The 26307-nt window shown below is 25.5% G+C and overlaps 8 protein-coding genes across 8 annotated transcripts; 4 read left to right on the top strand and 4 right to left on the bottom strand.

Moving 5' to 3' along the window:
• Positions 1 to 27: 27 nt before the first annotated feature.
• On the top strand, positions 28 to 1738 carry PmUG01_12047000 (conserved Plasmodium protein, unknown function; the record flags this gene model as incomplete). The annotated part of the gene is made up of 3 exons (XM_029006686.1): positions 28 to 85; positions 312 to 505; positions 797 to 1738. The coding sequence occupies 3 exons, from the start codon at positions 28 to 30 to the stop codon at positions 1736 to 1738; spliced, it is 1194 nt and encodes a 397-aa protein (XP_028863151.1).
• A 418-nt stretch (positions 1739 to 2156) lies between these two features.
• On the bottom strand, positions 2157 to 3104 carry ATG12 (autophagy-related protein 12, putative; the record flags this gene model as incomplete). The annotated part of the gene is made up of 4 exons (XM_029006685.1): positions 2157 to 2213; positions 2375 to 2437; positions 2617 to 2747; positions 3017 to 3104. The coding sequence occupies 4 exons, from the start codon at positions 3102 to 3104 to the stop codon at positions 2157 to 2159; spliced, it is 339 nt and encodes a 112-aa protein (XP_028863150.1).
• Positions 3105 to 4203: 1099 nt separating this feature from the next.
• PmUG01_12046800 (conserved Plasmodium protein, unknown function) lies at positions 4204 to 11685 on the top strand (the record flags this gene model as incomplete). The annotated part of the gene is made up of 2 exons (XM_029006684.1): positions 4204 to 11099; positions 11406 to 11685. 2 exons carry the CDS (start codon positions 4204 to 4206, stop codon positions 11683 to 11685), a joined length of 7176 nt encoding a protein of 2391 aa, XP_028863149.1.
• On the bottom strand, positions 11628 to 12931 carry PmUG01_12046700 (conserved Plasmodium protein, unknown function; the record flags this gene model as incomplete). Its single annotated transcript, XM_029006683.1, has 3 exons — positions 11628 to 11731; positions 12060 to 12413; positions 12895 to 12931. 3 exons carry the CDS (start codon positions 12929 to 12931, stop codon positions 11628 to 11630), a joined length of 495 nt encoding a protein of 164 aa, XP_028863148.1.
• Positions 12932 to 13969: 1038 nt separating this feature from the next.
• On the top strand, positions 13970 to 14314 carry PmUG01_12046600 (conserved Plasmodium protein, unknown function; the record flags this gene model as incomplete). Its single annotated transcript, XM_029006682.1, has 1 exon — positions 13970 to 14314. One exon carries the CDS (start codon positions 13970 to 13972, stop codon positions 14312 to 14314), a length of 345 nt encoding a protein of 114 aa, XP_028863147.1.
• A 709-nt stretch (positions 14315 to 15023) lies between these two features.
• Positions 15024 to 16031, bottom strand: MPC2 (mitochondrial pyruvate carrier protein 2, putative; the record flags this gene model as incomplete). Its single annotated transcript, XM_029006681.1, has 4 exons — positions 15024 to 15112; positions 15353 to 15427; positions 15536 to 15658; positions 15932 to 16031. 4 exons carry the CDS (start codon positions 16029 to 16031, stop codon positions 15024 to 15026), a joined length of 387 nt encoding a protein of 128 aa, XP_028863146.1.
• A 2850-nt stretch (positions 16032 to 18881) lies between these two features.
• PmUG01_12046400 (cyclic nucleotide phosphodiesterase, putative) lies at positions 18882 to 22381 on the top strand (the record flags this gene model as incomplete). The annotated part of the gene is made up of 6 exons (XM_029006680.1): positions 18882 to 18964; positions 19117 to 19262; positions 19415 to 19569; positions 19728 to 19885; positions 20231 to 21633; positions 21840 to 22381. 6 exons carry the CDS (start codon positions 18882 to 18884, stop codon positions 22379 to 22381), a joined length of 2487 nt encoding a protein of 828 aa, XP_028863145.1.
• A 1528-nt stretch (positions 22382 to 23909) lies between these two features.
• PmUG01_12046300 (RAP protein, putative) lies at positions 23910 to 25770 on the bottom strand (the record flags this gene model as incomplete). The annotated part of the gene is made up of 2 exons (XM_029006679.1): positions 23910 to 24115; positions 24399 to 25770. 2 exons carry the CDS (start codon positions 25768 to 25770, stop codon positions 23910 to 23912), a joined length of 1578 nt encoding a protein of 525 aa, XP_028863144.1.
• Between the last annotated feature and the right edge of the window lie 537 nt (positions 25771 to 26307).

Raw genomic sequence — 26307 nt, 5'->3', positions numbered from 1 at the left:
TTTTTTTTTTTTTTTTTCTTAATTTAAATGAGCAAAATAAAAGATAAAAATAAAAAATTCTCCAGTGCAGTATATCCTCTAAAAAGTTAAATGAAATACTATGTATAAAAAATGAGAAAACGAAAAAATATATCTTACGCTTTAGATATATAAAAAATAAGGTCTCATTATGTGTGCAGGCCATGCGCATATAAGAATATATACTTGCATTATATATATATATGTAGGTAACATTTGTTTACATATTCACACGTACATGCATAATACATACGAACATGTATGTGCCTGATTGTACTTTTTTCTCTTTGCAGAACAAACAAAAGATACAAAATTAAAAAATAATACTATCAATAATAATAACTTTTTAAACAACTCGAATAAAAATGGTTGCAAAGTGGAGGAAGATAACTTAATTAACAAACTGACGGAGTTAAATTCAATTTTACAAGATAATAAAGATGAGATAAACAACCTCAAACAGGAAAATGATGCCTTTTCATCACAAGTATGTGTGCAATATATAGGCATAACATGACAAGTACATGCTCACGTGCGTAAAAATGAATTTTTGTGTGCACATGCATGTGCATGATAATGTACAACATACGCTTCATACGTATATTCATATAAATGTATAAGAATATATGTGTATATATGGACATGCTCATGTATGTATATTCTCATGCATGTATACGCTCATGCATGTATACGCTAATGTACGTATACGCTCATGCATGTATATGCTTATGTATGTATGTACAACTGCTTGTGCTTGTGAAAAATTCGCTCATTTCAGATTACAAACTTCGTCAAGAAGTGCAAGGAGCTACAACACATATACGACGAAAAAGAAAAAGAGGTGATTACATTAAGAAAAAATGAAAAAAAGCTGTTGCAAGAATTAAATAAATTTCATTGTGAAAAAGAAGAGTTAGAAGCAGAAATAAAACATTTACTACATATAGATAAGAATAAAAATGTTGACATTAATAACATGAGTGAACAAATAACAGTTTTAAAAAATGAAATATACGAAAAAAACAATGAAATTGGTACATTAAATAATAATGTAAAACGTTTGGATGAGAAAATAATATCTCTTCAAAATGAAAATGCAAAAAATAAACAAGCTGTTTGTAATAATTTAAAAAGACAAGATAAAATAAATGAGCACATGAATGCAAAAGAAAGTGAAATTACTACATTGGAGGAAAAAATTCAAAAATTAAATAAGAATATAAAAGAAAAAATAGATGAAAATGAAAATTGTAAAAAGAAGATTCAACAACAGAATAGTAGAATAACATATCTTACTGAAAAAATTCAGAATTTAGAAAAGGATCAAAAAAATGATAAAGATAAACTTAAAAAATATGCAGAAAACATTAAAGCATTAAAAAAAGCAAATAATAAAAAAGATGAACAAAATAAAGAATACAAAATAGAAGTAGAAAAAAAGGTGCAAGAAGATGCTATTTTTAATGCTCAATTTTATAATTTAAGTAAAAAAAAAGATAAAAATAAAAAAAAGAGGAACACTCAGGATAGCTGTGTTTTAACAGCTAATGTTAAGAATAAAGCTAAAATGCGAGATAAAAATAGCTCATGCAAACGTCCTAGTACTACTAGAAGCAGCAGCAGAAGCAATAGTCATAGTTGTGGTAGTAGTAGCAGTAATATTTACGACGAAGAAATTGTAAGCTTTTCAAGCCGGTACAATTTAAATAAAAAAGCATGAATAAGAATAGCAGTTCAAAAATGAATACGAAAAAGTAGGACCAGGTAACAGAACAAATAAACTAAATAAATTCATTTTTCTATTAAAAAAGGAAAAATATAATATTAGTAAAAAGATTCCAAATACGGAAAACAAAGATGATTTATGGTATGTTTTGGTTTATTCATAAAATTTAATTTTACTCAGAGTGCATTTTTTTTTCTTTTATTCTATTTTGCTACATATTCATCTTGCCATTTTCCTTTTTGATGTTTTTTTCTTTTAAATCGTGCGCAGCACTAATGTATTGTGTATATGTATATATATATATATATATATATATATATGAATATATAATTATAACGGAACAAATTTGACGCTATCAAACGGTTTTATGTTCTCATCATTTTTTGATATATACTTTTTTTTCCTTTACCTGCTAGTATGCTGGTGAGAAGCTATATGAGATATTTAAGCTGTTTGATATTTGGTACAGCTGAAAAGGGGGCATAAAATAAATACGTATGTATAATACATATGTATGTTTTTGTGTGTCTTTGTTCGGGCATTTATACATATATATATACTCATATATATACATTCATGTATATGTACACATGATTCTTTGAATTTTAATTTTTTCTAAAAAGATCTTACATCGAAAAGGTCTGATATGAAATCATCAAGATTTGGACTTACGGTATTATTAATGTAAAGGTACTGCAAACAAAAATGTAGATACGTATATTTCACTATTTTCGTTAAAAATAAAAACTATTAATACGACATGAGAATTGTAAACATATACATGATGTACACGTACACATGATGTAAACATAAGTATTATATAAACATAAGCAAGCTTTATTTGTATGTTTATAATTATAAACATTTCTTACTATATATTCATATCTGTTAAATATTTTTTTAAGAAAATTTAACACGGAAAATAATGTTTCATTTCCATTTATCAGAATTTTATTCTTTTTCAAAATCGTCGTGCCACTAATGCTTTTAAGTACTATTTTCACTTTTTTGAAGGAGAAATGCACATATATTAAGCATGTAGAAAGGTATATACATTTATATTTATGTACGTATGTGTGTTAAAAGTGGTCATAAAAATATATACAAAATATAGCTCTATTTTTTGCAAGTCCTCGAAAAAACTATGAAAAAATGTACGGCATGGGCAAACATTTTCTACACTTTCTCCCAATTTTGCTTTTAAAATAGTAATATATATAAATCTACGCAAAATTATATACATATGTATATTTTATTTATTTATTTTTATACCTTTTTTATTACGTCTACATAGTAAACATTCACGCATATCTGGTTTTTTATCAAAGTTTGGAAAATAATGTATAATAGAATTTGCCATTATTTTAACGTAAATATTTTCAAGTGAAAAATGTTATCCTTGTAATTTTGCGCATATATTCTTTTTTTTTTCTCATCTTTTTTTGAGTATTTTTCTCTTTTTTACATTTTTTCATTTTATATTTTACACTTTTAATTTTTCATTTTATATTTTATACTTTTAATTTTACATTTTTAATTTTACATTTTTAATTTTATATTTTTAATTTTATATTTTTAATTTTATATTTTTAATTTTATATTTTTAATTTTATATTTTTTACATTTTTTATTTTATATTGTGCATTTTTCATTTTTAATTTTTTTTTATATATTAAATAAATTTAGCCAACTGAGCTTATGCATGAGTGCACATGTATGATCGTTCGTAAGTATATATATATATATATATATATACATGCATTCATACGTACATATATTAATACAAATGAGTAATACATTCACTGCGTATCTTTTCGTACCGAAGCAGCATTTTTTTCGAGGCTGATTTTTACATTTTGCATAGCATATCTCTTTGAGCCTTTTCCTCGATTAAGAAGAGATATATACCATCATTTAAAAAAAAAAAAAAAAAAAAAAAAAAGAATTTTTCTTTTTTATACGTATAATACCGTATAACGTATATAATAATAGGGCTCACGTTGAAACTAATTTTTTGTTGTGTAACTTTTTTCATATACCATATAAATTACATATATATAATATATGTAGTGTACGTGATATATGCGGTATATGCGGTATATGCGGTATATGTAGTATATGTGGTATATGTAGTATATGCAGTATATGTAGTATATGCGGTATATGTAGTATATGTATATGTAGTATATGCGGTATATAGTATATGCGGTATATGTAGTATATGCGGTATATGTAGTATATGCGGTATATGTAGTATATGTGGTATATGTAGTATATGTGGTATATGTAGTATATGCGGTATATGTAGTATATGTGGTATATGTAGTATATCCGGTATATGTAGTATATGTGGTATATGTAGTATATCCGGTATATGTAGTATATGTGGTATATGTAGTATATACATAATACATAAAGCATATATCAATTGAGCTTTAACTCTTGGTGTTTTGTTCTAAATGGAAAATAAAGTAACATTTTTTCGTGAATATGAAAGTGTCGAAAAGAAGATAGAAATAATAAAAGGCTATTTGGATAATGAGGAAGAAAATAAAATGATAAAAAATTATTCACATATTATAGGTAATTTACAATACTTAAGCAATTGTTTAAATAGTTATAGAGAAGTAAAGACAGTGTTGGATGTTCATTTGACTCTTCTGATTCATTCGTTCTTAGATTTTTTAAAGAAGACTTTTAATAAATTAGCAGGCATTATCAAATATTTTAAGGTTAAATTTGAGAATGAGAGGAGTGAAATTAATAATGTTATCATCAGGGCTGAAAAGAAAGTGAGACATACAAGGAGGACAAGTGCCTCTGATGAAATGGGGGAGGGTACACCCGTAAGTTCTAGGGAAAAAAGAGAGAAGGAGGAGGAGGAACAAGAAGAGGAAGAAAGAGGTGAGGATGACAATAATGACCATAATGACAACGATAATGCCCATAATGACAAGGACAATAAAAATGATGATCGTAATTATAATGGTCAGGCAAATAAAGAAAAAAGGAATGCAAATATCAGTAACAGAAATGCGGAAGCTGGAAATGGCGCAAAAAACGAAGAGGATGCCGAGAGCAAATTTTTGAAGATGTACATAATTATAGAAGAAGTGTTTAAATATTACAACACGTTAATATCTGTAAGAGGAGAAAAAAAAATTAAAACATTATTTCCGTGTGACGCATATTGTTTAAATGGCATAGTAGATACACTTCTTACATTAAGAGAAGAAGAGGATGTTTTTAATTACGTAAGTAAGTTAAAATATGACAAAACGGATGAAGATAATTCATGGGTAATTTTATATATTTTAAAAATTTGGTTATCCTTCTGCTTATATATACCATTTAAACTAGCAAATTTAAATGAAAATATTTTAAATAATATTCAAGATATATATTATTATTATGTTAAAAAAAATGATAAATCGAAAGAAGCTTGTTCCATTTTGTATGCTCAATTTTTAAGTAGAGAAGATGTCTACCAATGTAGAACATATTTTAATAATTTTATGATTTTCTCAAAAGAAATTATATTAAAATTGATATATATAGAATCTAAGAAAAATGAAGAATTAACTGAAGATTTGTATATAATAAAAAATACAAATATCCCTACTTGTTGCAATGTAAAATTTACTACTTTACTTTTTTATGGTATATTATTAACACATAAAAGAATTTTAAAAAAGCTAGATAAAAAAATTTTAAAGAATTACACCAATTTTTATAATTTTTTTTTTATTCACAATCATAGTATCCTGGATTTTACGCCAACATCAAAATCGTTGAAGATTCTTTGTATGGGCTATTACGCTTCCATATTTTTGGACAAATTTGACGATATCGTTAATCAGAAAAATGAATGTCTGCATACTTTGACAGAACAGGGTCAAAGGGATGAAGGTGCAAAAAGGGATACTCCAGACGATATTTTCCGAAAAAGTGACGACGCAAATTGTAGCTCACCATGCAGCGAAAATTATGGTAAAAATGAAAACACAAAAAATAATTTCTCGAGTGTAGGGGAGCAAAGCCAAATGCTCGAGGACAACCTTTTGAACGAATTTCCTCTGTTCCTAAATATCAACGATGTGTTAAATTTATACAAAAAAGGTAAAGAGATGAAATGCGAAAGAGAGCACAAAGAAGAGATGACTTACTTAAAAGTGTACAAAAAATACACATGTGAAAAAGATATAATGCAAATTCTGAACATATTATTCTGCTATTTTAATGATAATAATAGTACTGTTCGATGGTGTTTATCAAAAAGTTTTGGAAATATTTTAATATATCTTAGTTTAGACAATATTCAAATTATAATGAACAAATTTGATGATTTAGCAAAATATAATGATTTTAACACACTTTGTACAATAAACTATACTTTATTTCATTTCCTTTTTAACAAAAATAATTTATCCATACAAACCTTAAATTATTTAATTCGAAAAATAATACAGAGCTTATATTTAAACAAAGAGAAAATTTATCCTAGTGCTTTTGTTCTATTATACAGTTTATTTAAATACAACAAATACATTAAAAAGTACTATGAACAACAGAATAGTGGAATAAACTATTTTTTTTTCCATTTAATATTCATTAAATTAATTGTTTTGTCTTTATTTGAGGATAACATTAATATTAGGAAGTCAGCTATGTCTCTGCTTCAAATTTTCATAGGCAACTTTAATTTTTTATATCAGCTTGGAAGCGGAGCATGGGATGAAAATTTTGCATCTACCTCAACGGTTAGTAAGCCGTCCACCATACCGGTCAGCATACCGGTTAGCATACAGGCTAGCATACCGATCAGCTCAGGAGCTAATGCAGTTGCGGATACATCGGCTGATATGACCGCTAATACAGCGTCTACTGATACTACTGATATGGATTCCCTATCGAATAGGAACACCAGAAGAGCGGTAACTAACCCACCTAGGGCTGAATGTGGAAAGGTAACTTCTGAGGGAGGGAATCAAGAACGGCTGTTTTCGGACATCCTCAATTTCATTAACCTATTTTTTGATCATTCAAAAATAAATGAGTTTTATGAGGATATAAAAAATATGTCAAGTTGTAGCACAGATGAAAAAAATAAAAGTATGAATACATATAATTATGAACAGAAAGGAATTTATGAAAAAAATAGAAAGCAGTTTGATGAAACAAAAAAAGATATTTTTAATACTAATATTGATATATTATCTACTTGTAATTTTACAGAGCTGACAAATTTAAAAAGATCAATAATTATAAAAACTAAAGTTGTATGCAATTTTTTTTTATACAAATATCCAGTTATTTTTCATTTATATTCAAATAAGTTATTTCACGAAAATATCAACATACGATTATTATCAGCAGAATCGTTAGCAAATTTATCAGCTATGGATTCTGATTACTTTATTATGGTTGTTTTACCATTTTTAATAAATAAAAGCTATGAAGAAAATGTGTTGATCAAACATGGTTCCATTATATGTATATCTAAGATCCTTTTAAAATTAAAAAAAAATATTGATGAGAACTTACAAAATGAAATAAAAAAAATAATACTATATAGTGAGAAAAGAAGAATATATAAATTTAAAAAAGGGGAAATTTTAAGACATAGTTTATGCCTACTGATACAAAGTGTATGTCAATGTAATTGTTTTATGGTAAAGAAAAATACCTATTCTTTTTTTATAGAAATATTACATAATAATTTATTTCATTACAATGAAATTATACAATATGAGGCTTCTAAAATATTTTATTACATGCCTATATATATGATAAGCAAGGAAAAAGCAATTGAATATATATACGATGTGCTTACAAAAATTATAAAAGCAAAAGACAACTTTCTTCATCTGAAGGGATATTTCATTCTTCTCTGTTTTATTCATGACAGCATTATTCCATGCATTTCCTCTCAATTAATTAAAATATTTTATCAAATTCTAAAAAAAAGTTCTACTTATTTCAAAATTAAAAATACTTTAATAGTAAAAAAAAAAAACAGTCAAGAGATAGTAGACACTTTTTCTCCAGTCAAATTGTTGGAAAAGGATGAAACTAAAATGGAAATTATAATTAAAGACAATATTAATTTTTTTAAAAACATTAATTTTGAATCATACCCTATTGATTCTAATATGAAGATATTCTGCTTATTAGCTTTGTTTAACATAGCTGATAAGGTTCGAAAAAAATACATCGCTGACTTTTTAGTCGTTTATAATCAATGTACTACCAGTTTTAAGGGTCTAATTAAGTCCAAACGACCCCATAAGGAAAAACTGAACCGGAGGGGAAATGAAAGTAGCGAAATTGGCAGTAATAGCACAAGTTCCGCTACGGCTACTACTACGACTACTACTGCCATTACTGCTGATGCCGATACTACTTCCAATACTACTACTGTTGATACTATTACTACCAATGCCCACCCCAACACATTTAATGGCACAACAGAAGGCGGAATTGTTACTTCGACCAAATGCCTTAATACACGTAGCACTAATTGCTCCGATGAGCAAAACTTACACAAAAATAAGCTCATGATGAGGCATACATGTATGCAGAGGAACAGTCAATCATGTATTGGAGAAAACGTAACTGTTGAAAGTGTTAATCATACATATTACAAAAATGTGGACTGTTTTAGTAAAGATAGTCATAACGAATTAAATTCTGGACTGGATAAAAAATATAAAAAGAAACAAAGAAACACAAGTTTTTATATGAAGAAAAAAATTAAATTTATAAAAAAAAAAATAAAATGGGAAGAAGTGCTAGAAAAGAGCAAAAAGAAAAATAAAGACATATTTCAGTTTAACTTAAATATTAACAAAATAGTGAAAATATTAATTTTATATTTACAAGAATATGTGTATGAAAATGATATAGGAGACTCTCATATATTTGTGAGGGAAATATGTTTAGGGCTTACCGCCTTTTTGTTAACTTCTTACCCGCTGTTCTTTTTCAAGAGGAAGCAACAAAAAGGGATGGACGCGGTTAGAGGGGTGGATGTAGTTAACGTGGTCGATGTAGTTAACGTGGTCGATGTAGTTAACGTAGTCGATGCACCTAAAGGGGAAGAATTAGACGCACAAAAATTACCCAGCGCGGATATGGCGGGATTAAGTGCTAAGCATCCAAATGGCACAGTTAATAAAAATTATTTTTACGATTGTCTTACCTCGGATGATAGTTATGAAGATGAGAGTAGTGATAATGAGTGTCCATCGAATGAAAGCAGGGATAACTGTTCTTACCAGGAAAAAGATAATGTAATATATATGTATGTCTTATTTGAAATAAAGAAAACATATATTAACACATTAATTCAATTATTGTTGAAATTGTTATGTGAAAAAAATATACGAACACATAAGAAGTGTTTGTACTTATTGAACTATTTGTATAACTATGCAACTTTCAATGATAACGGAGAAATGGATCATTTTGCATTCAGTAATATTTTTAATAAGTATTGTCATGATTATTCTTATGAATTATTTCTTAAGAAAAAAATTGACGATAACATAAGGAAAAGTAAAATTAATATCTATCAGTATTTAAGTAGCTATTCAACAGATATTTCAAGCGTCTTTGAAAATATAATTACTCATGTGTGTGATTATTATGAACCATTATATTTAAAGGACAAAATATATACTGCACATCAGGCGAGGTTTTCTAAGCATGACAGCTATAATACCAATGAGGACAAGGACTATTACTATACTAAGAAGAATGAAGATGAAGGAAATGAAAAAAGTTCAGGAAAATCCTTCAAAAGAACAACAAACATAAATAAATGCTCTTGTACATATGAAGAAGAAATTACTTCATTATTTTTGAACAAGAATTATAAATATAGTTTAATGAAAACCATATTTAATAAAATTAATAATTTTATTTATTTGTATAATTATACATTAAAGTATACCAGTTTTTCCATTTTTCACAAGAATAAGTTTATTTCTACTAGAAAGGGTTTGATAAAAGGACACAATAACAAAGATCTCGGTACGGGTAAAGAAGTAAAAACAAAGGAAACAAATTTTGAAAATGGAATAAATTATCAACATCGAAAAAACAACGATTTAATATTTGAAAATATACTTATTAATAACGATTTTATAGATGAAATAAATCTAAGTGAGAATGAAGAGAAGATGTCAATGGAAGAAGAAAACTTAATTAAAGATGTTCATTTCCTTTTAGACAAAACCAAAAAAAATATTAGTGTAATAAAATGTTTAGAATATAATGAAACTTATTTATATAGTCATATTTTTTATCTTTTATTTCTGAATAAATACAATTACTACATAATTAGCGGATTCTTTAATACATTATGTTATTATTCATCATATACTGAATATAGCAATTATGAATATACAAATTTAATTAAAAAGGGGAAAGAAAAATCTATTGAATACTTATTTTTAGAATTTCTCGTTAAATATAAAAATATATACACTTTTGGTTATATAAGAGATGATATTTTATTTTTGTATATACGATATTATAAAATGTATTATATCGAGTATGACTACACCATTGTTGATAAAGTTTTTTGTGACTATAACAGAGAAAAAGCAAATACTTTTTGGAATGGCACAAATAATAAGGATGTGTGTAACATGGGGAATAGTACCATCAAGATAAGCGGCAATCTTGATGATGCTTCGAAAACAATAAATAATGAGATGAACATGATAGACCATGATATGACTACCCAATGGGATATTAGGGGCTGTGAAAATAGCGGCAGCAGTAGTAATGGGTTTTTTTCTTTACATAACTGCAACATGCATAACATTAATTTGAGCGAAATAATAATGTTGGAGAAGAAATATAAAAAGTTTGATTTTGCAAAAAATTTATTTCATAATTACAGTATATTCTTTGATAGAAATATAATATTTCTGAAGAGCGATAATAAAAATTGGGATAATATGAATAAGGAGGAAAAAAAAAGAGAGAAGAAAATAAGAAGAAAAACAAATAAACAAATTAAAAAAAAATTTCATACAAAAATCGAATTATTAGAATATGTAAATATTTGTTTAATTAAAATATTGTATTACTTAAACAATTTTAATTTAATTCAGCTAGAAATTTTTTTAAAAAGTGTAAATTCATTTGTAAAATTTTCAGTTATTAATAATTTCACTGCTTTTTGCTTCTTGAATTTTTTCCTTCACTCCTTAGAGAAATACACTTGTTTTTCTCTTATTAAAACGATATCCGAGTTAATAATAAACATTTTTATGTGTCCAACCATTCACTTAAACATAAAAAAATTGGCCATGTTTTTGATCTTAAACCTGCTGCTCCACAGGTGAGATGTGCACATGACGCAGTCTTGAAAAAAAATTAACTATCGTACATGCGCACACAAATTACGTGTACATATGCGCGCATACATGCTTACATACATCCCTATATTTTATTTACATATCTGTATGTTCATATACATTCGCGCATTTTGCATAAAAATGCGCATACCGTGGGTATATCATATTCAACCCTTTTTTGTGTACATGAAGCTTCCGCATACATAAATATATATAACAAGTAGCATCACAAAATTAAAACGCACATTCAATTGCTGTTCTTACATCTTTTCTTTTTTCTCTTCTGGTAGATATCCTAAGATAAGAGAGTTCACGAATGAATACCTTTACGCACATATTAATTTTATTTCACCATATGATTTTAAGAATTATTTATTTAACAACTCTGAAGATTTAGATGATATTATTTCTATACTAATAAGTACCCAATTCTCTGAAGCATTAAATGATAGGACACAATGTCAAATAATAATAGCTGTACAACAAATTGCCAAGTTGCTAAAGATTCCACATTATATTACATTTTCATCATTATCTTCAATCTCTAATTCGTCTTCACTTTTATTATAGTCAAAATTATAATCGTCCTCTAAACCTTGTTCTTCTTCAGAAGTATCTGCAATTTGAGGAAAACAAATAAAAAAAGTATTCATGAATCTTTCACTTTGTGCTAGAAAATGCAGAAATGCAAGCAAGACGTTGCTATACATGCGCATTTATAATATTACTATTCGATGAGAAGATGAAATTTATATTTTTTTTTTTTTTTTGGTGAAATATACATTTGATTATATACATTTTTTTTTTTATTACAAAATGTAGATTTTTTTTTTCTTTTTTTTCTATTATTTCTATTTTCTTGTTTTTTTTTTTGTTTTTTTTTTGTTTTTTCTTGTTATTTCGTGTTAATTCATGTTTCTTTTTTTTTTTTTTTTTCCTTTTACGTGATGCATTGTCTTCCTTCTCCTTATCATCTTGTTCTTCCTTTTCATCATTTTCTTTTTCTTTTGTTTTTTTTACGTTGTTGGGTAAATTTAAAAGCACTTTATCTTCTTTATAGATATTTCTATACGTATTAAAATATAACTCATATGGATAGTAATGAATATTATCTTTATTTATCAATTTTTCTTTATATAAATCTAATTCATCTTTGTCATATATTTTACTTTTCTCGTAGTTATAAATCTCTATACTTTTCATGTGATATTTTAAGATATTATTTGTAACCACAAAATCCTCATTGTAGTTACTCATATTAAATTTATTTAACATTCTATGTACATCAAATTCGTTCACTGCAAAATTGGGGAAGGCGGCAAAAAGAAATATATAAATGTATATATATTTATACATAATAATAGTGTGAGCATGGGTTATAGTACATAAGCAACTCTGATATGTATCAAAACGGCCACGCGTATGTATACATACATGTCAGAGTTGTGTCCCCCATATATTTTATATATATATATATATATATATATATATATATATATATATATGTATACGTGAATGCATTACGTAGGTATGTAGATATGTATATATGAAAGTACATATGTATGTATGAAAGTACATATGTATATATGAAAGTACATATGTATGTATGAAAGTACATATGTATGTATGAAAGTACATATGTATGTATAAATGTCCATATGTATGTGTGAATGTACATATGTATGTGTGAATGTACGTATGTATGTGTGAATGTACGTATGTATGTGTGAACGTACGTATGTATATATGCGTTATGTATGTATTCCCATTTAAACTAACTCCTTTCTTGAAATTTTTGCTGTTCCTTATCATTCATTTTTATTTCAGAAAATAGTGAGCTTCTTTCAAAGTTGACACAGTTTCGTCCTTTTTCATATTGTGAAAAAATATTTAAAAATTCAGTATATATATTGACAAACTATTCTTTCTTTTTATATGTTATTCTGTAAAAAACTATGAAATAAAATGCTATTTTTTTTTTTGTCGTAAAATAATTCTGTTCGATCACAAGCTAACAGGTGGGAAGATATCTATATATATAAAGCTACATATACATTAAGTATGTATGTATTAAGTTTTTATTACATGTTGATCTTAAAAAATAAATTCCTTTGGAATATTTCCAATTTTATAAAATCTTTCTTTATTTTTTTCCCCTTTTTTCATTTAAGTTTTTTTTTTTTTTTTTTTTTATAATTTCATTTCTGAATATGTACTTTTTTTTTTTTAAATAGAAATATATCTTTTTTTTTAATTCATCTGATGCGTAATATTTATGTATATATATTTTTTCCTGAATTAAAATATTTTGAGAAAATGTTTGTTCATTGTTCATATATATTTTTTATTTTTACTTTTCTTATATTCTTTAATTCATTCCATTATATTATAACCTTTATTTGTATTTTATTTTGCTTAACATTTTAGTTTAATTTTGCCATTTACAAAATGCTTTCCTTTTTTCTTTTCGACTGAGCAATAATATTAACTGTGCTTCACTTGATAGGTACATATATATATGTATATATTTATATATATGTAATATAAATAAAAAACTTCCAATAGTTAAAAGCTAATTTATTTACAGATAATTCTTTTTTTTGTATTAAATTTTTTTCCAATTTGTTTTTACAATTTCGTAATTACTAAAAGTATAGAAAAAGAATATATAATGCTTTTCCGTTTAATCCATTTCTTTTTCAATGCATTTTGAGAAGCAAAAGAACCTTTAATCATTTTTAGTATATATTGAGGAAAAAAAATTAATTATTTGCAGAACGTTTCGTTATCTTTATATATGTATGTATATGAGCACGTTTCACTGATTATAAAATTTCTTCAAAACTTTTCCAAAATGGTTGGAGTTAAAAAGAGACCTGTAAAAAAATTTAACATTGAAATAAATTTGAAGAGCGATATAGAGGATAAAGTAAGGTCACACATAATATCGGACAGAAATAAAATACAGGAAAGATATAAACAAAAAAGGAAAAAAAAAATTAGAAGGAGAATTAAAATGGAATGTAAAATATCAAGTTTTGTTATCCCCAATTCGAAAAAAGAAAAAAAATTAAGATTGAGTTATATAAATAAGTTTATCAAGAAAAAAAAATTAATAAAACAGTATTTGAAAGATATAAGAGAAAAAATAAAAAACTTTCAAGATAAGGTAAATAGCAATGGAGCAGCAGCAAAATAACCTTCGCGAGCTGCTGTACGTATTGCATTAACAATATTTGTTATGCGCTTATATATATATAATACATACTTATGTATATGCTTATATATATATATATATATATATATATAAAATGAATACGTGACTATTACTGCGGGTGTTATTCAATTATATGAAAATGGTAATAGGTGGTATACTGATATTATACACGCATGTATTCTAAGCACATACATGTATATCTTATTAAAACAACTGCTAGACAGCATTTTTTAAATAAGATTATTTTTATAGTAAATTGATATTAATGTACTTTTTTTATTACAATACATACTTTTTAGAATTCTAAAATTGGTTACAGTGTGGATTTTTTTTTTTTTTTCTGAATACATTTTTATATTTTAAAATATACGTTTATTTTCTTTTTGAAATATTGTTTTAAAATTTTGGTTGATTAATTATATTATATGGGAGGGTGTTAAAAAAAAAAAGAAAAAAAATGAAAAATAAAAAACACTGTTCCTATTTTGGAAATTATTTATTTTATTTTTTTTGCGTTTCACCTTTTTACCTTCTTTTTTTCGTTCTACCTTTTTCCTTTTTTTTTATGTATTATTTATTTACCACCATTTTTAAGTCTTTATTTTTTTGCTCCATTTTTTTTATGTTATATTTTTTTTCCATTTATTTTTTTTCGTTTTACTTTTGTGCACCTTTTTTTTTTTTTACCCTTTTACTTTTCATTTTTACTACCCAAATTATACTTATAATTGGTGATACGTGTAATTTGATACAGCGCTGTTAAACTCATGAAAAGGTTAACTGTTAAAAAAAAATATTAAAAAAAAATAAAATAAATAAATGGAATATAAAGTAAATAAATATACTACGAAATAAATAGTTGGAACACGTAATATTTAAATGAACCACGAAATAAATAAATGGAATATAAAATAAGTAAAAAACTTATGAAGAGAATATAACTACAAATAGTTAAAATGTGTAAAGCAAAGTTACAACATTGATAAGGTAAAAAGTATTTCCATATTTTCTATATTTTACTTGTTAGTAAGTTCAAATTTCTCGGCTTAATGACATAGGCAAATCTCGAGAATAGTAATCCAGTTAAAAATATTGCTAAAATAGGCATAACAGGTTAAAATGGAGTCAACATAATAATTTGAAAAAGTTATATGAACAGTTCACATAAAAATGAATTGAGGAAATATGTTAATATAGAATTACCAAATTGCTGGGGTAGGGAAAGAAGCTTAGGGTCCCTATTTATGTCAACAATATTAGCCACGGATATAGACCATTTAAATGTTGGAGCCCAAAAGTGAATAGTCAAAATTCCTGTATCGGATACTGTACATGAATAAACAAATAATTAGTATGTTCGTATACGTACATATATGGTACATTTTTGCCTAATTTTTAAGGCCGGTTTAATCTATAAGGATAAATACATATATATAATACATACGAACGTGTTTGTGTGTCTCTTCTCCTTTATCATTCACGAAGCATAGTACAATAATTCAATTTGACATAAATCATTTTGTTTTAATATTATTTAATATAATTTAAAATACTTTGCTTTTTTTTTTTTTTTTTTGTGTGCGTGTGTGTGTGTCTTACCAAGAAGCTTTTTTATGTTATGATTAATGTTGTAACACTCTATATGACTTTTTATTTTTGGTACAATATTTGGGTAAAATATTTTTTTCATTATATTCATTTTATAAAAACTATATGAATAAACTAGAAAACTCGTAGAAATAATATTATGTCTATTTTATATACGCGTTTGACTTTTCCTTAATTATTAACTCAAGATTAAAATAGTATTTTTTATTGATAATATTTCAAATGCTTTATTGGATTTATCAGTAATCGTGTAAGTACATATATTCAATTATGTACATAAATATGTATATGTACACTTGTTTGCATATGTATACATATAGGTACGCCCGTACAACTAGGTATTCTTTCTTTTTATTCCAGTTTTCGTTTGCTTCCCTTAAGATGAATATAGGTTTAATTTAATTTGCAGCTTAATCTTAATGTAAAATATATACTCATACTTTAACATATTTTTCGAAAAAGCATTTTTTATCATATTGCAAGTAACACTTTTGCATTTACAGGTATTGTTTATACATATATACATACATACTTACATACGTAATTACATACATATATATGTAGAACAAAAGAGAAAAGTTAATTATGTATGTACGTATGTATATATATACATATAACCATATAAAATGAAATAAACCTGTTTCTCACATAAAAAATTTCATTTCTTCAACAATATAAAAAAATATTAATCTTTGTACATGTATGTAAATCTTTACCCCTATTAATATTTATGAATTGAAGGAAAAAATAAAATAAAAAATATTTGGAACAATGCCTATGTTTTCAAAGATAATCCTTTTAATTTTTTTTATTTTATTTTTATTTTAATTATTTTTTTTTTTTTAAATAAAACTGTAGAGTAGTTTAATTCGTTTTTTTCTTTTTTTCAATCACAAAAGAAATTTACACATAAGTACGCTTAATACGTCAAATATTGAAGTAAATAAATATATACATTGTACGTACGTATGAACGCAAAATGCTTAGAAACTAAAAGGGAAAAGTGCGTCTTGCCTCATTTACCCAAATTAGCTAACTTGCTAGTTCGTTTATATAAAATTAATAATGAATTTGGTACTGGAAGATATCTCAAAAAAATTATTATATAAAAGACAATTTTAAGTACACACTTTTGAAGTAAACATGTACCACGAAGGAGTGAAGAATGAAAATAATAATAATAATAATAATAATAATAGTAACGCCTTAAAATTTTAACAGTTTTATTTGAATAATATCATAATATTGTAAATATTGTCTCTATGTTTAAGTAAGAAAAATATAAAAAGAAAAAAAAAAAAAGAAATACTTGTTAATTACTAAAACATCATTTTAAAATATTTTACAGCATATACTTTTGAGTTACTTGTGAACAAAATATTACAAAAACAAATCTACCAGAATTTTAACAACATTTGTAATGCTATGAAATGTTAGTATTCTTTGCGTGAGTTGTACTTGTAGCTAGGTTTTTACCTTTAGTACATTTAAAAGCAATAAGATTACCATTTGACATGTAACTATGTATATACAATATACATACTAAACTGTGTGTAGGCCTATGTATGTATACACAAACATGACATTACTGAAGTATAGTTCTTACATAATTTTACTTTCATATTTAGTTTAAAGATTCAAATATTCTTTTATTTTTATTCTTTTCACTATATTTTGCACAGCATAAAAAACGATTAATTTGTATGTAGAAATACAGCTATGAAAAAAAAAAAAAGAAGTGAAAAAAATGCACATATGTACATATATATATGTATATATATATATATATATATGAATATGTATATTATTTACTACTATTTACTGCTAAAAGTAGAATACATTTGTGTATATTTTTTGAAAGTCCAATTTCCCTTTTTTTTAACACCTCGCTCGCCAATGTAGGAATTTTATGAAGAATAAAATATTACACATTTCTTTTATTACTAAAAATAGTGAAATAGTTAATTATTTTATCATTTATTAAAGATTAATGCTACTTCTAAAGAAATAAATAAAAAAAAAAAAAAAAGAAAAAAAAAAAAATTGTGCAAAATTATGTCTTTACGTATATATATAATATATATGCATATATATGTACTATTTCTAAAATGCATATAAAATAACTTCACGTATGGATATATTTACAAATGTAATTACGTTATTAATAAAGATAATAATTTTTTATCTCTTTTAAATTCTTTAAATTATTATTCGAGTTAATTAAAAAAATATTTTTCCTTCTTTATAAGTATTCGCAAATTGTGCACATATATACACATATATATACATAAATACATATATATACATAAACAAATATATATACACATATATATATATATTTATATATTTATATACAAATATATGTACAAATATATATGCATATATATATATATATATATATATATATGATATATATTTTACATACATATGCCTACATTTGTCTATCTATAGTTTCCTTAAACTTCTGACGAATTAACAGTGATATGTGTGTACATCAAAATTTTCTTACATTATTGTAAAAACAAATATACGAATTTTTTAAAAATCATTTAAGATATTCAAAATAGAAGAGAGAGGTTATCAATAAATAAATAAGAAGGAAAAGACACAACGGGAAAAAAGAAAAAAATATAAATGAAACTAAAAAAAAATATAAAATTTGGAATGATGTGATAAAAAGAGAAAAGTACAGGAAATAATGGAGTTATTGGTAAATTATGTCTTTTTTTATAAATTTCAAGTTGAATACTAAAAATTTTAATTAAAATTAAGCACATATATATATATATGTTCGTGTGTATGGGTGTGTGAGTATATGCATGTGTGCATGTACAACCATATTTAAGTATGTATTACTGGTTTATTCTGTACACCAATTGGGACTCAAAGCAGAAAAGAAATTTATGCATATGTTAAAGAACTTTAAAATTTTAATATCTCGATGAATGCAAATACTAATGAGAAGATGGATGAAGAAAATGAGATCAACAAGGGGGAAATAATAAGAGACACCATAAAGAAGAAGTATGAATTTTTATTTCTTTAAAATGTGTTAACAAAAACGGGCATATAGATATATATATGTGCTTATATTTGTACGTGCGAATCATATATGTTTATAAACGCATTAAGTATTTCTATACACACATGTACACGAGTGCACTTCTTTTTTTCAGGTACTATATGTTCCCTCAGTTTTCCGATAAAAATAAAGAAGTAGAATACAACACACTAAGGACACATAACATTAAAGAATATATATGCATTCATTTAATATTATCTCTTTTAGTCATTCTGATTGAATGTCTCGCCTTTTCCTCTAGTAAAATGAAAAGAAAACGTGAATCGTTTATCCCGCAAGTATATGTATGTACGTACGTATATATATATATATATATATGCTTATATGGACGTAATTCAATACTGCGCTTTATTTCTTTTTTTTTTCATTCCTGACCCACTTTTTCTTCGTAGACTTAAGCAAAAAAGATGTGACTGCTATGGAAATATTTGTAGTTGCTTTTTCCCTTTTGAATTGTTTAATGCATATTGTCGTGTTAATGAAAATATACTTTTCTTCGTCAAAAAATGCGTATGCTAAAAGTCTGTTTGTAGCTTATATAATTATAGTAAGTTATTAACACCAAACAAACAGATTTGCAAAGATATCAAGCAAAGAGTTTGCTGCATCTACCACTGTTCTATTTTCATCGCCTTTATTTGTACTACTTCCATTTTTACCATTTTGTATGTACTTTGTAATTTTTTTTTTTTTTTTTTCCCCTAGAACCAAGTGTTTCAGTTTCTATCTCTCTACTTTTTTACAAAAGAAAATGAACAAACTAGTAGTGGTGTCAATTCAATTGCGTTCTATAATAACAAATTTAGTTTATATCTTCACTTTTTTGTGGACTCGGTCTTCATACTATGTCTCCCCACCCTCAAGTAAATAATTATTAATAAAATTAAATTTTTCCTATGAAAAATGAAAAAAAAAAAATATATATAATGAAGCAAGCTAATACCAGTACATGCTAAGTGTTACATAATATTTATACTCCTTTTCGTATTCAATTGGGTACCACAAATGTTTGCCTGCATATCATATGTTATGTGTTCGAGTGTATATTTTTCATGTTCACTCGCTGCTATGTTTATGTACATTCACATATATCTGTATATATTGGTAAGCTTATAAATGAATCATTTCTTCTCGTTTTTTCTCATCCTTTTTCTTCTTTTTCCATATCATCGCATTAATTCCTCTGCACCCCTGTTTTCCCCCTTTAGATTTTTTTTATCGATGATATTTATGCTGACATACTTAAGTACAAACGTTTTGCTAATAGTACTAATTAATTTTAGAAATGCAAAAAATACAGTAGACTTCTACTATATGGGCATTCTAAGTGTGTTGTTGTTGATGTTCTTAATATTAAGATACCTAATGGAAAAGAGGAACCGAATATTATTATTTGTAATTAAGGATATTTTATCAAATAGTTATAAAAAATGGTATGACTTTAAACCGCTATATGATGAGGATGCCGAATCTATAACTGTAGATATAGCTAAAGATAAATATGATAAAAAAGAAGACAACTACAAATTTTTATTTTCTGATAAGAGTATATTTTTCAATGATTTTACTATTAATGCTTGTTATAAAGATTATTATTCGGTATCTTATTTTCTAAAAAAATTGTTAATTAGTTGTGGTAGTAATAAAAATAAAAACAAGGATGTAAAAGATATGAAAGAAGAGGAAGACAGGAAAGACGGGAAAGACAGTAAAGAGGGAAAAGAAAATACAGGTAAGGAGAAGTCATTTGAAGATGTTAAAAAACACCTGAACGAGTCAGATATTTTAACAATAGCTTACGAAGCAGACGTTTTAAATAATATCAAAAATATCGATTCAGATGAAATAGGAAGAAATTGGGATTATTCTTTTATTGATTCAGAATATGGAAAATCTACTTTAGTTGTTTTAGAGGTGGGACACCATTTAATCAGTCCTTATATAGAGAATAATGAGAAGAAAAGAAAGAAATTACAATTATTTTTGTTATTAATTAACAGTATGTATTTTCCTAACCCTTATCATAATGCAAATCATGGAGCTACTGTTTGTCATTTATCAAAATGTTTAGCACACATTACTGATTTTGATAAGTATTTGAATAATACTTATATGATTTGTTACTTAATAGCTTCAATAGCACATGATGTAGGTCATCCCGGTAAAACCAATGCATTTTTATCAGAAACGAATCATATATTATCTATCAGATATAACGATATGAGTATCTTAGAAAACTACCATTGTAGCATAACCTTTTCTGTTTTACAACTAATAGGATATGATTTTTTAATTAATAATGAAGATACAAAATTAGTGGATAAGAATAACTATGGAAATATGAGGAAATTTATTATTGAATTAATTATATCGACTGATATGAAATTACATTTTGAATATGTAGATATATTTAAAAAAAGAAAGAGAAGTGAAAATTTTGACATCAGCGATAGGGATGCTATCAATCTGGGTACAATAAACATCAAGTTAGCTGACATTGGTCATACATGTTTGAAATGGAGGGATCATGCTAAGTGGACTATGCTTGTGAGTGAGGAATTCTTTTCTCAAAAAAAGTTTGAGGACCTTTATAAGAAGAATAAGAATATGGGTACATCCAATACATGACTACTGCCGATGTAGTTGATATTTCTCCATTACTCGCGATTGCATGTGCACATGTGAAAGCAGATATGTGTGTATGTGTGGGCGCATAAATGTATGTACGTATGCATGTGAGTTTGTATGTATGTATGTATGTATGTATGTGCACCCACCTGTACACTCTCATACGTTTTCGCTATTTCCCGTCTGCAGGCGCGTACGACTTTAACCATTTCTGGAATGAGGAATATATCGACGAAGCCATGATTTTCAACTATGAAAACATTTATATAAATTATGTGAACAACCTTAACAATGTTAATAAATACGATTTTAGTTATATCAAATTAAACTTTATTCATCACCATGATTTTGTTAAAAGTATACCAAGCTCACAGGTGTATTTTTTTGAAATTATTGTCATGCCGTTAATTCAAGAATTGCAGTCAATGGAAAGAGCTAAAAAAGAGATAACTCAAATAGTATTGCACAATTTAAACATAAATTTGAAAACTTGGAGATTAATAGAAAAAAATATTAATTTATTTTATAATACAGATAAAATGAGAGTTACTGATTATTATAAAAATTTAGAAAAACAAAAATTGCTGAGAGGTATAAGTTTGTTAGATATTGCTGAAGAAGATGTTATATCATTGACAGAAAGTTTCGTCACTGAGGAAAATATGGAAAAAATGGGCGAAGAAAAAAAAAAAGAAATTAATAAAGATAATTCGGAAAAAAAAAAAAAATGAGACCTAACAAAAATATCGATAAAAAAAAAAAAGACTTAATTATCCCTTAAAAAGTTAAACCACCCAAAAATAATTATAAAAAGCGTATTAATATATATATGTCCTCTTATATACATATTCGCTTAATGCTTAACAATATGTTTAAATAAAAAGTCAAATTGTGTAACAATATAAAATTTGTAATATAGCTTCGGCTAAAAAATGTACATCATATCAAGTTGCAAAAATTATAAAAACTTGCATACGTCAGGCAAAAAAAAATTATATGCTTGGAATAAATACATAAATGGGCTCATGTATATAAATACGAATGTATATAATACGTAGTTACGTTAATACATGCACGTACATTTATGTCCCATAAGCGCAATGATGTAGCACGTATAGCACAATGTTTCACATTTATGTCATAACAATCGAACGACAGTTAACACTGTTTATACAGCCATTTAAAATTTTTTTTATTTTCTCAATTATATCAAAGAATATATTATATCTAACCTTTATGTTTTTGTTTCATAAAATTTGGGTTACTTTTCTTGCTTATTTTATTTAACTTTTTTTTTTTTTTTTTTTTTTTTTTTTTTTTTTTGATCTATATATTAGCTAATAAATGTAGTTATATATCATGTTATAAACAAATGAAAAAGAAGAATGTATATTTGTGTATATATACATATATTTTACCCCTTTATGTTATAAGTATTTCATTAATTTTTTTAATTCAATTTTCTTTTCTTCTTTTTTTTAAAAAGTTTGAGCATGCTTCAGTAATACAAGAAAAAAAAAAAAAAAAAAAAATAGTTAAAAAAACGTTACATTAAAATATGTAAAATATACAAAAATATATTATATTGTACAAGTACGGAGAAAAAATTTATGCGGTTAACTAAAACTTTTCAAGGTACCCATTATGTGCAGCTTTTTTTTTTTTTTTTTTTTTTTGATCAAAATCGACTAAAAAAATTGTGTTATTTTAATATGTTATATTTTATTATGCTATATTTGCATATTCTGGGTTGTTCTAAAATTTATATCCACAATATTCATTTTTTTTTTTTAGCACATAAAATAAAGCAGAATTTTTTTTAAGCCCCTTTTATTATATTTAACTGCAACGTTCCACAAATTTGCTTTAAATTTCTGTGTGAGCAACCTGTTTTATTACTAATCTTTTTAGCTCCTTTTTTTTTTTTTTTTTTTTGTTCAATTATAAATTATTATACTTCACTTTGTTGCATATAAATGTGTGTTTTATAGTTCCCCATCGTTTTCTCTTATTTATGCAATATAGAGCATATCAATGTGAATCATACTGTAACACTCACAAGTTATCTATCATGTGTGTGCATATTTTATATATATATTTTTTTTAATTCTATTAAACTTATAATAACAGCAATATAATTTTAATTAACAATTGGAAAATTAGAAATAAAAAAGAAAAAAAGACAAAATTATAAAAAATGGTAAAATATCACAAACATAACGACTTTATGATTCAAAAATAAATGTGTTGTTATACAGATTAATTACTACCTTCCTTTTTTTCTTTCATGTACTTCATATAATCTTCTTTAATCATGTTCATTCTCTCGTTATAATATATTCTATCGTTATCATCTAAAAATTCATCATTCTTTTCTTTTAGTTTCTTTAAAATAAATTCTTCCCTTTCGCTTTTGTTCCTTAATTTTCTCCAGTCAATGTAACTTATGTGAATAACGTTGTAACCTTAAATGGGAGAGGAATATGTGCATACAAGCATATAAGGGGTAGCGGATATACATACACACATGCATGTGAACAAACATGCATAATTATATATATGCAAAATAGTTACCATACATACCCAGCTCAATGCAAATATATATATATATGGAGATACAATATTATATTCATTTCATTAAGACCTATATAACGCATGAAACAACATTTTCGTTTGTAACTATATCACGTGAAGGTATGCAGCTGTACACCTATAAATATGTACCGATTTTTTTTTTTTTTTATTTACCTAATTTGGTTAGAATTCTATGCTTTAATTTTGTGTATGTGGTATATCTGTTACTGTTTGCGTAAAAGTGCGAGGGCCCGTCTACTTCTATTGCTATGGGACGATTATCAGCAAAAATTGATTCCCCTTCGTTTTTTGGTTCTCCTTCACCTTTAGCAGTTACTTCACCTTTTGGATTATTTTCATTATTTGATTTCAGTGGTCCAGCTAACTTTTCAGTAATTAATTTTATTAATTTAAGTTTTTCTTTTTTTTCTTCTTCACTTAAATTTTCATCCACTTCAAAAACGTTTGGTATATCTTCTTCATTTTCTAACCAATTTTCTGAATTCTCATTTGATGTATTGAAAGCATTGTTTGTTTCCTCTTGATTCAAAAATTCGGAATTTTTTTTTCTGGAAAAATTTTCTGAACAGTCATGTTCATTTGAATTATGACCTTCCTCTTCTTTCTTCATATTTAAAAAATCGTCATTTGGATTATTCCTGTTTTTGGTTTGAGAATTATCATTTGAATCATTCTGATTGTTGGCCATAAAATCAGTATTTGTGTCAGTCCATACTTTTTCTTCATTTCCATCATTTGTATTATCAAAGGCATGTTCATGTTTAAACGTAAGTTCTTCCTCATTGTTACTTTTTTTTTTTTTTTTTACTTCATTCGAATTCATTGAAATGTTTAAGTTATGAGGATTACGTAAACTGCTTCCATTGTTCTCTTCGGTATTATCATTATTATCAATATTGTTGTTATTAATATCGTTGTTATCAATATCGTTGTTATCAATATCGTTGTTATCAATATCGTTGTTATCATTATTATTATTACTATAATCATAATAACTTTCAATATTTTTTATGTTTTTTTTTTTTTTTTTTATAGTTTCTCCCTCTTTTCCCCTTTTATAATCAGACTGAAGTCTGTCTGTATCAATTCCCTTTTCACATTCTTCAGTTGTCTTATTGTTTGAACGAGGGTTTAAGTGTTTATTTTTTTTTTCAATACCACGATAATCAAAATCATAAGAAATATTCAATTTTTCATTAATCATGTAATTTTTTGTTTTATTTGAGCAGTTTTTCAATTTATTCTCTCTATTGCTTAATGGATATTGATCCTCTGTATGTTTATTGTCCTTGTGTGACAATGATGATGGTGCTTGTTTAACATTTTGGAAATTATAAGATACATTTTTGTTATTTATATTTATTTTTTCTTTTAAGTTATTTTTGTCATTGTTCTTTTCATCATCAATATCATTATCCACCTGCACATAATTTAAGTAATTATTGTTTATATAATTTTTATTATCACAGAAATACCTACAACGCTTCAAGTTAAATATAAAGGTCCTACTCTTTTTTAATAACATTATATATATTAATAAAAAAGCAAAAAAATTGAAGCATTAAAGGAAAATAAAATAAGCCCATAAAAAGATAAAGAAAATTTTAAACATTGTTTTGACTAAATGTTCATATATTTACATGACTTAAACTGTATTATATATGTATATTAAATATATGTGTATCCACAAATACGAATGTTCATAATGTTGCTCCTATTGCTGTTTTTAATTTTATACGAAGGTAGAAGAAAAAAAAAAAAAAAAAAAAAGGAGTTAAATGGAAAAAGAGTAAAACATTATCAGCTTTTTTCTTTTTTTAAATGAAAAAAATTAAAAAAGTTTTAAAAAATTGGAAATAAAAAAAGATAAAGCACAATTTGGGAAAAACATTTGCAGCTTCATATAATGTATACACAAAGATGTCGCATATGAAACATAGCGAGTAAACTCAAGTAAAGGTTACGCGAAAAAGGAAGATATATAAAATAAAGTGAAATAAAATATATGTTCGTCATAAAACTGGCACTACTTACAATTATACTTCTACCTAACGAATCATTC

The sequence above is a fragment of the Plasmodium malariae genome (assembly GCF_900090045.1).
Source record: "Plasmodium malariae genome assembly, chromosome: 12".
NCBI lineage: Eukaryota > Apicomplexa > Aconoidasida > Haemosporida > Plasmodiidae > Plasmodium > Plasmodium malariae.
The sequence above is the reverse complement of the archived record's forward strand: the minus strand, read 5'-3'. Positions and strand labels throughout refer to the sequence as shown.